At 46.2% G+C, this 13,295-nt stretch overlaps 1 protein-coding gene across 1 annotated transcript; it reads left to right on the forward strand.

Annotated features, from left to right (window-relative positions):
• Positions 1 to 579: 579 nt before the first annotated feature.
• On the forward strand, positions 580 to 13,069 carry LOC120935985 (antileukoproteinase-like). Its single transcript, XM_040348043.1, has 3 exons — positions 580 to 880; positions 5,388 to 5,535; positions 12,928 to 13,069. The coding sequence occupies exons 1-3, from the start codon at positions 694 to 696 to the stop codon at positions 12,929 to 12,931; spliced, it is 339 nt and encodes a 112-aa protein (XP_040203977.1). The 5' UTR covers positions 580 to 693; the 3' UTR covers positions 12,932 to 13,069.
• Positions 13,070 to 13,295: the final 226 nt, after the last annotated feature.

A 13,295-nucleotide genomic window follows, 5' to 3' on the forward strand; every position in this document is an offset into this window, starting at 1 on the left:
GCCAACACAGTGCCAGTGTGCCAGGATGACTAAACTCCTACGCAAGCACCCAGAGAAAGCCAGAGAGTTGATGCCGGTGAGGGACCTCGCAATGAGGCCCCGTACACACGACCAGTTTCCTCGGCAGAATTCAGCTTCCGACTGAGTTTCTGGCTGAATTCTGCCGAGAAACCCGGCCGTGTGTACACTTTCGGCCGAGGAAGCCGACGAGGAGCTCGACGAGGAAATAGAGAACATGTTCTCTATTTCCTCGTTGTTCTATGGGAGCTCTCGGCCCGCCGAGCTCCTCGGCGGCTTCAGGGCTGAACTGGCCGAGGAACTCGATGTGTTTGGCACGTCGAGTTCCTCGGCCGTGTGTACGGGGCCTCAGACTTTGGTTCCACTTTAGGCAGCAGAATTCTGTGGTTGCTGTATCCAGTCTACTGATCTTTTGGAGCTCACACAGAATAAATCACTTTTCGGCACACATACTATTTCCTAAGGGATAAGAGATAGAAACATGTCAGCTGCTGCCCAAGCTCTTGCCTACAACACGTCTTGTTTTCACTTCTGTACCTTGCATCAGCGCTCCAGCTCATGTAGCCACACTCTCAACTGTTCCTTGGGGTGATCAGTGTCAGGACTTGGGGCACCTTGCCCTGGGTGCCCGGCACTAGAGACACCCCTGCATGTAAATGAATTCATGGCAAAATTATGCTTCTGTTTCTTTCAGCTGGAAAAAGTGGACAGTGTCCTCATGTAGGTCCGCCCAATACTGTCATACGGTTCAAATGTCTGTCTGTCAACAAAACCATCTGCAAGGAAGATAAAGACTGTGAAGGTCGGCAGAAGTGCTGCAGTGAGCTCTGCGTCAACAAATGCCGGGACCCTGTCCCTGTGGGTGAGTCGACCCTACTTTCAAAATTCTCTATTTCCTTCATTTCACCCAGACTAAGTTTAACGTTGCCATCTGTAGGTTTAAGCCCAGGCTTAAGTGAAACACATCAGTGGAGGAGATTAAAGGTGGGGCATTGTGTTTGTCTTTTCAGAACAATAAAGTTATAGTTGTGTTGCATTTGAATGAAATGCCACCAGGTCTCTTTTTTTTTGTTATGTGCTGATAGCTTGGTGCATAGGAGGAGCCTTTGTTTGGCTTGGCACCAGTGGCGGTGCACTTATTAGGGGTGCAGGGGTGCCGCCCCCCAAATCCATGCCCCCCTGTGCCCCTAATCTCCATGCAGGGCGCTGGACACATGGATTTCAAGAGGAGCTATTTTTTAAACAGAGGATTAGAGCCTGAGACTTTAATTGGCTTAAAAAAAGGGTGGGCTTGGGGCGCAGAGCACTGCGCCCTGAGCCCTCCAGATGTGTGACATTAGCGAATTAATATTCGCTAATTTTTTCCTGCTTCTCCTCCCTGCTAATCAGGAAGCCAGTCCTGAGACCTGTTTGGTTGGGAGTCTTAGGACTCCCAGCCAATCGGGTCTCAGGACATGCTTCCTGTTCGACCGAGAGGCAAAGCAATGGCCCTATCAGCACCAGTCTCTTCCTGGAGCCCTACCCCGAATTCAGCTCGCCATCGGTCTCTTCCCCACACTTTTACCACAGCACTGCAGAATAAGGTAAGGCCATGGATCACGTGCGGGGGGTTGAGTGGATTGGCAATCGAGTGAGAACCAGGGGGGGTGTAGTGTGCGTGCCGCCCCCTCCACAATATTAACCACTTAAGCCCCGGACCATTACGCTGGTCAAAGACCAGGCCACTTTTTGCGATTCGGCACTGCGTCACTTTAACTGACAATTACGTGCGACGTGGCTCCCAACAAAATTGATGTCCTTTTTTTCCCACAAATAGAGCTTTCTTTTGGTGGTATTTGATCACCCCTGCGTTTTTTTTTGCGCTATAAATACGTATTATACGTATATACGTATTATTCTACATATTTTTGGTAAAAAAAAAAAAAAGCATTTTTATGACAATTTTTTTTTTTACTAGCAATGGCAGCGATCAGCGGTTTTTATCGTGACTGCGACATTATGGCGGACACATCGGACACTTTTGACACATTTTTGAGACCATTGTCACTTTTACAGCGATCAGTGCTATAAAAATGCACTGATTACTGTGAAAATGACACTGTCAGTGAAGGGGTTAACCACTAGTGGCGCTGTAGGGGTTAAGTCAGTACTAGGGAGTGATTCTTACTGTTACGGGGTGTGTAGCTGACACATCACTGATGACCATTCCCGATCACGGGGAACGGTCATTAGTAGACATGTGCAATTAGTTTAGTTTCTAATTAGTTTTTTAACGAAAATTCGGAAATTCGTTAATTTCAAATTTTCGTTTTCACAAATTTTTTATTTCCGAATTTTCGGACTTCCGAAAATTTCGAATTTCCGAAAAATTCAAATTTCCGAATTTTCGTATTTCCGAATTTTTCCATTTCCGAATTTTCGGACTTCCGAAAATTTCGAAATTCCGAATTTTTAATTTCCGAATTTTCGTATTTCCGAATTCCGGAAATACAAAAAAAAATGTTTTTTTTTCTTATTTTAAAAATCCCGAATTTTAGAAATTTCGAATTTTTCATATTTTTTTAAAATTTTCGAATTTTTCATTTTCGATTTTCTAAATTTCGAATTTTAGAAATTTTTCAATGACCTCCGCAATGTCTCCTGGGAACAATGACAAAAACTCCCAGGAGACATTGCGGCATCAAGGAAGTGACGGAATACCCCCACACTACCCGATGAATCCATATACAGGAAGCAGCCAGTAACATAAAGGATTACTAAGGTTCGCCTGCCTCTGACAGTGACTCGAGCTGGGCATCGCCGCTTAGTGAAGGATTGGCTCGGGTGGCTCGGGCGGCTCGGCTGCTCTCGGCTGCTCGAGTCCTGCAAAGGGAACTGCGTTCCTGCTGTAAAAAAAGTGCAGGGACTCCGTTCCCACTCGTTCTCGCAGGACTTGAGCCCTGATCACATGATACCCCAGCCTTTCAGAACGGCTGGGTACCCAGCGGAGTAATCTACTGTGGGTAGGGTTGCCACCTTTCCCTCAGAAAAATACCGGCCGTGGGCGTGGCTATGTGGGGGTGGAGCTAAAAAAGGGGAGGGGCCCGATTGCACTAAACTCCACTACACTACACTGCCCACCCCAGTACACTATACTGCCCACTAAACTCCACTGCCCACTCCACTACACTGCCCAGTAAACCCCACTACACTGCCCACTAAACTACACTACACTATACTCCACTACACTACATTACACTGCTCACCGCACTACACTGCACACCCTACTTACACTGCCAACCCCACTTGCACTACACTGCCCACTACACTGCCTACACACCCCACTTACACTACACTGCCCACCCCACTTATCACTACACTGCCCACCCCACTACACTACACTGCCCACCCCACTACACTGTCAGGCATGCTGCGTGTGTGCTTGCTGGAGTGGCTGGCAATGCATTAACACATGGCAGCATGGCGGTGAGGTGAGTCTGACTGTCTCCCTAAGTGCTGCTGCTGACAGGCGGCTGCTCCAAGTCCTACTCCCATCTGAGATGGCTTCTTGCCTCCCTCACAGGCTCACCTGTGTCCAGATCGGTATGCCATGAGTTCCCAGTCCCAGACGAATTGCGCATCCGGCGCGGTCAGCCGGAAGGGTGGAGAGGAGAAGGTCTGAGGCTAGATCTGGTATAGCTAGAGAGGGAACCCTTTGCTGCACTGAAATCCCAAGCAGTGTTGTCAGGCCAGCCCAGGTTCTGCTCTGCACTACAGAACATCTCTATGCCAGAGTACTGAGCATATAAGCATCCATGTCTATAAAGAATTTTGTTGTCAATGGAGCCCAAATCTACTCTTTTTTTTTTTTGTTTTTCCCCCATTAGGAGGGATTCACATGCGGGTTTGGAGGGGGGACAGTAAAAGTAGTAAGTTAAGCCACTTAGCCCAGGCTCACACTGACAGCGGGAATGAAATTGTGCAAAACAGTTCAGCTAAACTCGCACGATTTCATACCGGCACGTCAGTGCAAGTTTGGCGGGCGATTTTAGAGACATCTGTGCGGGTTGCTGCACAGATGTCTATGGAAATCGCACCAAGAAGTCACCAAAAGTTATACAGAAACTACTTTTAGGAATCGGTGCAGCGCCACAAATGGGGCATCGCACCGATTTGGGTAGTGACATTGCCATGCGATTTGGCAAATTGCTCCAATGTGAACCAGGGCTAAGTGCTATTCCCTATATAACACTGATATCTATACACTGAGTGCATTGAGTGGCATTCAGTGTACCAGATATCAGTGTGTACTAGTGAATAGCACCTGACCTGGTAAATAGGCACACAGCACAGGGCAAGAAGGAAGGAACCAGGAAGTAACACTCAGCATGGCTCTTATAACACAGACACAGTAACTGCAGTGCTTTCATTATCACACTGACCTGCAGCTACACACAAGGCAGGTCAGTGTGGATGCTGTTGGGAAATTCAAGCTGTCTCAGTCTGCTCCTCTCTGTGTACAGTGCTCTCTCCCTCCAGCTCCTTCACAGACTGGACCCCACGGCAGTGACTTATGGCCCCACCCCCTCAGCTGAATTCCCCAGGGGGGGAGAGGTGGCCGGAGCGCCTGTGACTGAACATCATCGCACGCCTCTGATGAGCCATCCATATCAGCCAGCTCACACCTCTGAGCTGCTCACACAGCCACAGCCAATGGTTCAATGGCACTGCTTCCTTGGGGGTACAGTTCTTTTTGATTTTGTGTATAATAAGCTGCGCTGCTGCGGGCACCTCCAGGGGCAGACTGAGCCGGCCCGGGCCCTCCCACCACGGGGTCCTCGTGCAGTGCCCGACTCACCGAATGGTCAGTGCGCCCCTGCCCCTCACGCTACGCCTCTGGTGATGACAGTGAATGAAAAATACCGGCCATTGCATGGCCGGTATTTTTCATTCAAACTTACCGGCACAGCCCGGAATCCGAATGAAAATACCGGCTGTGCCGGTAAAATACCGGCAGGGTGGCAACCTTAACTGTGGGTGCCTGCAGCTGCTGCCCACTAGCAGTAAATCTATGATTAGCTGGCAAATGGTTAAAGTTAATTGTGTGGCTATAAAAACTGGTGTGTGTTCCTGACACTTTAGAGCTGAAGAAGCTACTTGGGTAAGCAATAAAACATCATCAAAATGATATAAAAGGTCTAAACGTGACCTATACCATGTCCTGGATACATGAGAACCTCCACAGACAGGTCTATATGCCATCACTGCTATGATGTAATCAAAGGTAGGAGGGGTCATATGCTGACCTCTTTACATGATCGTCCTCTGACCTGACCATATACTGTAGAGTGTGATGATTATAACCTATTTTATATCCTGCCTCTATCCAGTTAAACCTGGAAACTGCCCACCCATGAATATACTTTGCTTACGCCTTCCTGACAACACCAGCTACCCAAATTATTGTACAAAGGACGCTGACTGTGATGGAGAGAAGAAGTGCTGCAATAGATGTGGCATGCGTTGCCTAGACCCTCGGTAAGTTATCACTGGTAAGATTTAACTTCTAAAAAACAAAGGCCCAGATTCAGGTAGATTTGCCCATTACTTACACCTGAGCCGCTCAGCTGAATTTCTCTGCGCTGGAGCAATTTTGCCAAATTGCCACCTGATTCAGGAATCGTTTGTTCATTTAATTTGCTCCTGTTTAAGGCAAAGCTGAGGGCGCAATTGGTTGTGAGTGTCACCGGCGCAAAAGAAAATAAATAAATAAATAAATGTGAACTGTGATCTGCTGCAGTACTGTGTGCCCTTAGTGGGGGTCAATAGTGCTCTAAGAAGAAAAATGTTACTGCGCTGATCTAATTATCCAGAGGTATTTAATCTCTGGGAATATGGACATAAGTGAAATATCAGGGCCACAATGTACCCAATCTTAAGTGTGAATAACCTGAATACAAACAATAAAAAATATAAGAAATATATGAGACATACAAATGTGACACAGTGATTCCAAACTTGAATCGTATATCTAGATCAGTGTGTCAGCATACAATCCATATGCCACAGTGCTTCTATGAGAAAAATGGCTGTTGCTGCTACTGACCAACCAAATAGTGAAAACAATACGAAAGATATTACAAAAAAATATATTATATATATATATATATATATGTGTGTGTGTAAAAACCCAATATGCGGTACGCCAACTGCACCGTGAGTTGTCCAATAACCAATATTGGAACAAAATAAAATAAATATCAATAAAAGTGAAATAATTATCAAACAACCATACAAATGTGCAATGTGCTGGCTGCACTTAAAAATAGTCCAAATGACAGGCAATCTTGCTCTTATACAATAGGTTCCAGCAAACACAAGGTTCAATGTTGGTAATGCTGTATACAGGAAAGTGCCGCTATCTCTTCCACCCGACAAAGATGTGCCACCATCACCAATGGTTAAAATCAACACTCACCAGACCCCAGATATTATTAGGCTCCAAAGTGGTGTCTTTTCTTTGTCGGTCAGTGGGTGTTGCCTCCTTTTCCCTTTTACAAGGTGTCATCAATTCCTCAAAAACAAGGGGCTCATCATGGTGTAGTATATTAAAATATGTATTTATTTAAAAAAGGTAAAAAAATATAACACTTACAATATAAAGTGCCTCTGACCGGCACTGAGTGTCTTTGGCAGTGTCAACCGTTAAAAGCCGCTGACCAGCATTTAAGTGGCGTCCTAAGAGGTGTGCTTGCCCCGCTGTGCTCCGCATGTATTGCTACAAGGGGTCCGTGCGCGCTGGTGTGCTGCACCCTCAATGTGTGTGTCCAAACAGCCTCTACGCCACTTAAATGCTGGTCAGCGGCTTTTAACGGTTGACACTGCCAAAGACACTCAGTGCCGGTCAGAGGCACTTTATATTGTAAGTGTTATATTTTTTTACCTTTTTTAAATAAATACATATTTTAATATACTACACCATGATGAGCCCCTTGTTTTTGAGGAATTGATGACACCTTGTAAAAGGGAAAAGGAGGCAACACCCACTGACCGACAAAGAAAAGACACCACTTTGGAGCCTAATAATATCTGGGGTCTGGTGAGTGTTGATTTTAACCATTGGTGATGGTGGCACATCTTTGTCGGGTGGAAGAGATAGCGGCACTTTCCTGTATACAGCATTACCAACATTGAACCTTGTGTTTGCTGGAACCTATTGTATAAGAGCAAGATTGCCTGTCATTTGGACTATTTTTAAGTGCAGCCAGCACATTGCACATTTGTATGGTTGTTTGATAATTATTTCACTTTTATTGATATTTATTTTATTTTGTTCCAATATTGGTTATTGGACAACTCACGGTGCAGTTGGCGTACCGCATATTGGGTTTTTACACACACATATATATATATATATATATAATATATTTTTTTGTAATATCTTTCGTATTGTTTTCACTATTTGGTTGGTCAGTAGCAGCAACAGCCATTTTTCTCATAGAAGCACTGTGGCATATGGATTGTATGCTGACACACTGATCTAGATATATGATTTAAGTTTGGAATCACTGTGTCACATTTGTATGTCTCATATATTTCTTATATTTTTTATTGTTTGTATTCAGGTTATTCACACTTAAGATTGGGTACATTGTGGCCCTGATATTTCACTTATGTCCATATTCCCAGAGATTAAATACCTCTGGATAATTAGATCAGCGCAGTAACATTTTTCTTCTTAAAGCTGAGGGCGCAAGGCCGTGCAAGTCAAAGTGGGTGTGCCCCTATGTAAATGAGGAATTTTCGGCTCAGCAGAGGTTTGCTAGCATAATTTCAGGGCAAATCCTGCTCAGCTGCTTGCACTGAGCAAATAAATAGGAGCAGACTTGCGCAGGTTCTTTGCTGAATTTCATCCTGCTTTTTCCTACCCCCCCTGAGCAAGGAAATTCAGCCCTTTTGCAAGACATGGCACCTCCCAAAGGGACCAAAAAAAGGAAGGCCAACTATGTGGCTGCGGAGATGGACATCCTGATTGCTGCACTCCAGCAGCATAAGGAAGTCCTATATGGTGCCCAGCGGGCAAACACCACCATTGCCCAAAGGAGGGCTATATATGAAGCCATTGCCCTGGACATCAATGCCCTGGGTAATGAAGTGCGTACCTGGGATGACATCCAGAAGAAATTAAATGATATGAGGCGCAGGGTCCGTGAAAAACTGGCTCTTATCAGGAAACATACTGGTGGCACGGGAGGTGGGCCGCGATGTATGATCCGGCTCAATCAGGAGGAGCAGCTTATTGCACAAACGTTCGTGCAGGAGCAGGTGGAGGGACTTGAAGGGTACGACTCCACTGTTGGGAACTTGGGGACTGGTAAGTTATTTTTCTTTCATATCTGCTGTGCATCATGGGAGGGGGTACAAGTGAACATATTTGTGGGTAGAAGTGAAGATGTAAGTATTATTTTTCTTTCATATCTGCTGTGCATCATGGGAGGGGGTACAAGTGAACATATGAGAAGTGTGTTGCACCAGCAAAATATGTCGTTTTGGTGTCATCCACAGGTGGTGATGAGGAAGAAGAAGCTGGGCCGTCTTCGGCTGCGGCTCGACCCAGCCCATCCAGACCAGAGCCAGGGGTCCAGTCAGGCCCCATGGACATTCTGGCTATGCTGGTCCAGGAGGAGATCATACCGGGGCCAAGTATGGAGGAGCAAGTGGTATTGGAGGAGGATTCCTTTTTCCTCATCCAGGAGGACTCTGGCTCCCTCCAGGAGGATACCACCATCCCTGTGCAACCCACCACCCCCCCGCCCAGCACGTCATCCCCCTCCAGGGCAAGCCCCTCCCTTGTGGACCCCTCCCCTTCTCCCTCTCCCGTGCCCTCCTACGAGTCGGCTCAGTCAATAGAATATCAAGAACCATAGCTGCCCCTGGCATGTTGGTGCACAGATGTGAGGTCCCGAAAATGTGGGTGCTCTGCTTGTTCAGATCGTCTGTCTAGGTGCTGCTGAAGTTGCGCGCTCCTTTAGATGACATTTGGCCATCTTTTGCTAACTTGCCCCTGCTTTTAACAGGAGCAAGTTTGCCCAGGGAAAAAAGCTTGCGCGCTTCCAGCGCAAGATGCGCATCACACGCGCATGTTTCTGAATCATCGGCAGTACCTAATTTGCATATTCGCTGAGGGAATTCCATGAAGGCGCAACTTACACCCCGCGCAAAATTGCGCGAAAATTGCACAGGAACAGCTAGGCTGCGTGCGCGGGAAAATGGCCGCATTTCAGGCTTAACTGGTTTACATAATCAGCCGCAAATTTGCATAGGAGCAAATCAGTACTTGCGCGGCGCAAATCACACTTGTTCCCGCGCAAGTGCTTCTTGAATCTGGGCCAAAGTATGAAATGCTACACAAAAATCATCATACCCATCAGGATGGGGAAGGATGAGGTTCTTGGCCAAATCATCATCCTGAAACTGCTTATTTTGGAAAGAGCAGGTCGATAGCTTTACCGAGTAAGCAAAACAGCCAGGAAACCAACCATTAACATCCAATTATACATTACCCTTTGTGCCAGTGGTGGCCGCTCATGCAGGGCGCACGGGCGCCAGCCCCCAAACCTATCCATGCATCTGGCCTCCTAACCTACACGCAGGGTGCCGGATGCATGGATTTCAATAGGCCTTTTTTTTTCGAAGCACGTGATTAGAGCCTGAAGCCTCGTACACACCGTTGGTTTTCCTGACGGGGAGAGCTTTTGGCCGGGAATCCCGACCGTGTGTATGCTCCATGCAGTTTTTCTGACAGGAAAACTGCCCAAAAAACGCCGGACAAAAAAAGAGAACCAGCTCTCTTTTTTCCCGCCGGGAAAACCGGTGGACTTTTGCCCGGCGTTTTTTATCATTTTTCCTATGGGAAAAACTGCGATGGAGCATACACACGGCCGGCATTCCCGACCAAAAGCTCTCCTCACAGTTTTCCTGTCGGGAAACCTCTCATGTATAGGGCGAAAGACTGCCCAAGCAGGTTCTCGGCTTTCCCCCCGGGATTTCAAATGGGAACTTTTCCCGTCGGAAATCCTGCACGTGTTTATGGGGCATTAGGCTCTAATTGGCTTCAAAAAAGGGTGGGCTCGGGGGGCGCAAAGCACTTTGCCCTGAACCCACCCAGTTGTGTGGCATTAGCCGGATTCCAGGACTCCTGAATGGCTGGGAGGAGACCGCCTGGACTCGGGGAGAGATATGCAGGGATAAAAGGTACATGTGGGGCTAGAGGGCGATGGGCGAGCAAGCAAAGAGGCGCTCGACGGGGTGGGAAGCAGCGATCGATCAAGCAATTGGGGGTGGGAGGATGGATGGATGGCTGGCTGGGGACCCCCCCCCCAGGAAATTTGAGCACCAGCCGCCACTTCTTTATGCCAGTCATAGTTTGATTGATTGTGAGTACCCAACCACATACCAAAGTTCAACAACCCTTCCTCACCAACAGTTCTAGACACTACCAACTACCCAAAGTCCACATCAGGAACAAATAAGAAACCAATTAACTACAGGCAGGAGAAAAAAACACAAATTTGTAACAATAACCTTTCAAAGAATGGGAAGGGAGGAGGCTGGGGACTTATCCAGGGGAACCGTTCTAAAGGCAGAGTGACAAACCTTTGTAGCCCCTTAACCACATTGGGCCCGGAGGGTTTACTCCCTTTCATGACCAGGCCATTTTTTGCGGCACTGCGCTACTTTAACTGACATTTGCGCGGTCATGTGACTCTGTACCCAAATAATATTGATGTCCTTTTTTTCCAACAAATAGAGCTTTCTCTTGGTGCTATTTTATCACCTCTGAGATTTGTATTTTTTGCACTACAAACAAGAAAAGACTGTAAATTTTGAAAAAAAATATATATATTTTTTACTTTCTGCTATAAAACATGCCCAAAAAATAAAAATAAATAAATGTAATTTCTTCATCAATTTAGGCCAATATGTATTTTGCTACATATTTTTGGTAAAAAAAATCCCAATAAGCGTATATTGATTGGTTTGCGCTAGGGTTGTCCGATACCACTTTTTTAGGACTGATTACAAGTACCGATACTTTTTTTTATGTACTCGCCGATACCGAATACCGATACTTTTTTTTAAATGTGTCCCCAAATGCAGCCATGTCCCCCCACATATGCAGCCATGTCCCCCCACATATGCAGCCATGTCCTCCACATATGCAGCCATGTCCCCAAACATATGCAGCCATGTCCCCCCACATATGCAGCCATGTCCTCCACATATCCAGCCATGTCCCCAAACATATCCAGCCATGTCCCCAAACATATCCAGCCATGTCCCCAAACATATTGCAGCCATGTCCCCAAACATATTGCAGCCATGTCCCCAAACATATTGCAGCCATGTCCCCAAACATATTGCAGCCATGTCCCCCACATATGCAGCCATGTCCCCCACATATGCAGCCATGTTCCTAAACATATGCAGCCATGTCCCCAAACATATTGCAGCCATGTCCCCTATATACGCAGCCATGTCCCCAAACATATTGCAGCCATGTCCCCAAACATATTGCAGCCATGTCCCCCATATACGCAGCCATGTCCCCAAACATATTGCAGCCATGTCCCCTACATATCCAGCCATGTCCCCCCACATGCAGCCATGTCCCCCGTACCTAAATGATGCCGCCGCCGCGTTAATCACCGCACGGGGAACATTACAGTCAGCTTTCGTTTGAATAAGCTGTTTTCCCTGCCGCGCTGTGTATAGAGACACTCCCCCTTGCTCGCGATTGGACAGTTTCCCGCGCGGTGATTAAAGCGGCGGCAGCTTTGCGACATACGACGGCGGCGGGGGGGGCAAGTATTCTATTTAGGCATCGTGGGTATTTGCGGGAGTACAAGTACTCCCGCAAATACTTGGTATCGGTCCCGATACCGATACTGGTATCGGTATCGGGACAACCCTAGTTTGCGCAAAAGTTATAGCGTCTACAAATTATGGGATACATTTTATGAATTTTTTTAAATTTATTTTACTAGTAATGGCGGCAATCAGCCATTTTTAGCGGGCCTGTGACATTGAAGCGGACAAATCTGACACTAAGTGACACTTTTTAGGGACCGGTGACACCAATACAGTGATCAGTGCTAAAAAAAAGGAACTGTCACTGCACTAATAACAGTGACAGGAAAGGTAAAACATCAGGGGTGTTCAAACGGTTAACTATGTCTCTAGGGGGTGTTTTGACTGGGGGAAGACAGAGATCTGTGTTTCTGCTTAGAAGGAACACAATATCTCCATCTTCCCCTCTCACAGAATCAGAATGGTGGTCTGCCTTGTTTACAGAATGCTGTTCTGCCTCTCTTGAGAACGATTGGAGGGTCCCGGTGGACATCCATCCACTGGACCCGCTGATTGGCTCCTGCTGTGTCCAATCACAGCAAGCCGCCGGCAGCACATGCACCCCAGACCCAGTGCACAAAATCACGTACAGGTACGTGTTTTCACGCAGGAGCACCGCCCTGCCACAGTATATCTGCGTGGGGCGGTCCATAACAGGTTAAGCAGCCTTCCTAACCCCTTCCTCTAGATAGTCTTGTCAGTAGGTTTATAATCCCCTACATGTTGTAAAAATCTGAACAAGAACTTCTTTGATGCAAAACTGTGGTATAACTATGTATCATGATCTAAGCTATTAGTCTCTGCACCAGAAAAGCTTACACTCTAATATCTCCCCCCACAGTCCCACACTAATATTATTATACATTTATATAGCTCTGACATATACCGCAGTGCTGTACAGAGAACACTGAACCAGTCACATCAGTCTCTACACCAGGGAAGCTTACACTCTAATTTATTTATCATTATTATTATTATTATTATTATTGTTATTCATTATTTTCTTTCCTATCATTTAAGTTGAAGACTCAGGACAAGAAGCCATTGAAGACATTTTTGGAGAGATGAGGTCGAGAGATGAGATCGTCATCAACTCATTGTGATCAGCAGGACGTCCCCCCACCCAGGAATTGTCTTTAAATAAATAAGTCTTGAATCCCGATATAACAGTTTCTGTTTTCTTTATTAATGAGGAATTCTGACTAATGCTGAGTTCTCTTCACACAATACAGAGGGGTCACAAGTACCAACAGTGGATAAGACATAAAAGATAGAACTATGGACTTAAAAGCTTTAATTCAACTATATTCTCAATAGCAGCAGAGGATAAAAAAAAATCACTTTGTGTGTAAAAACACATTTGCAGATCCAGATATTATCATAAAAAT

The sequence above is a fragment of the Rana temporaria genome, chromosome 4, assembly GCF_905171775.1.
Source record: "Rana temporaria chromosome 4, aRanTem1.1, whole genome shotgun sequence".
In the NCBI taxonomy this organism is placed as follows: Eukaryota; Metazoa; Chordata; class Amphibia; order Anura; family Ranidae; genus Rana; species Rana temporaria.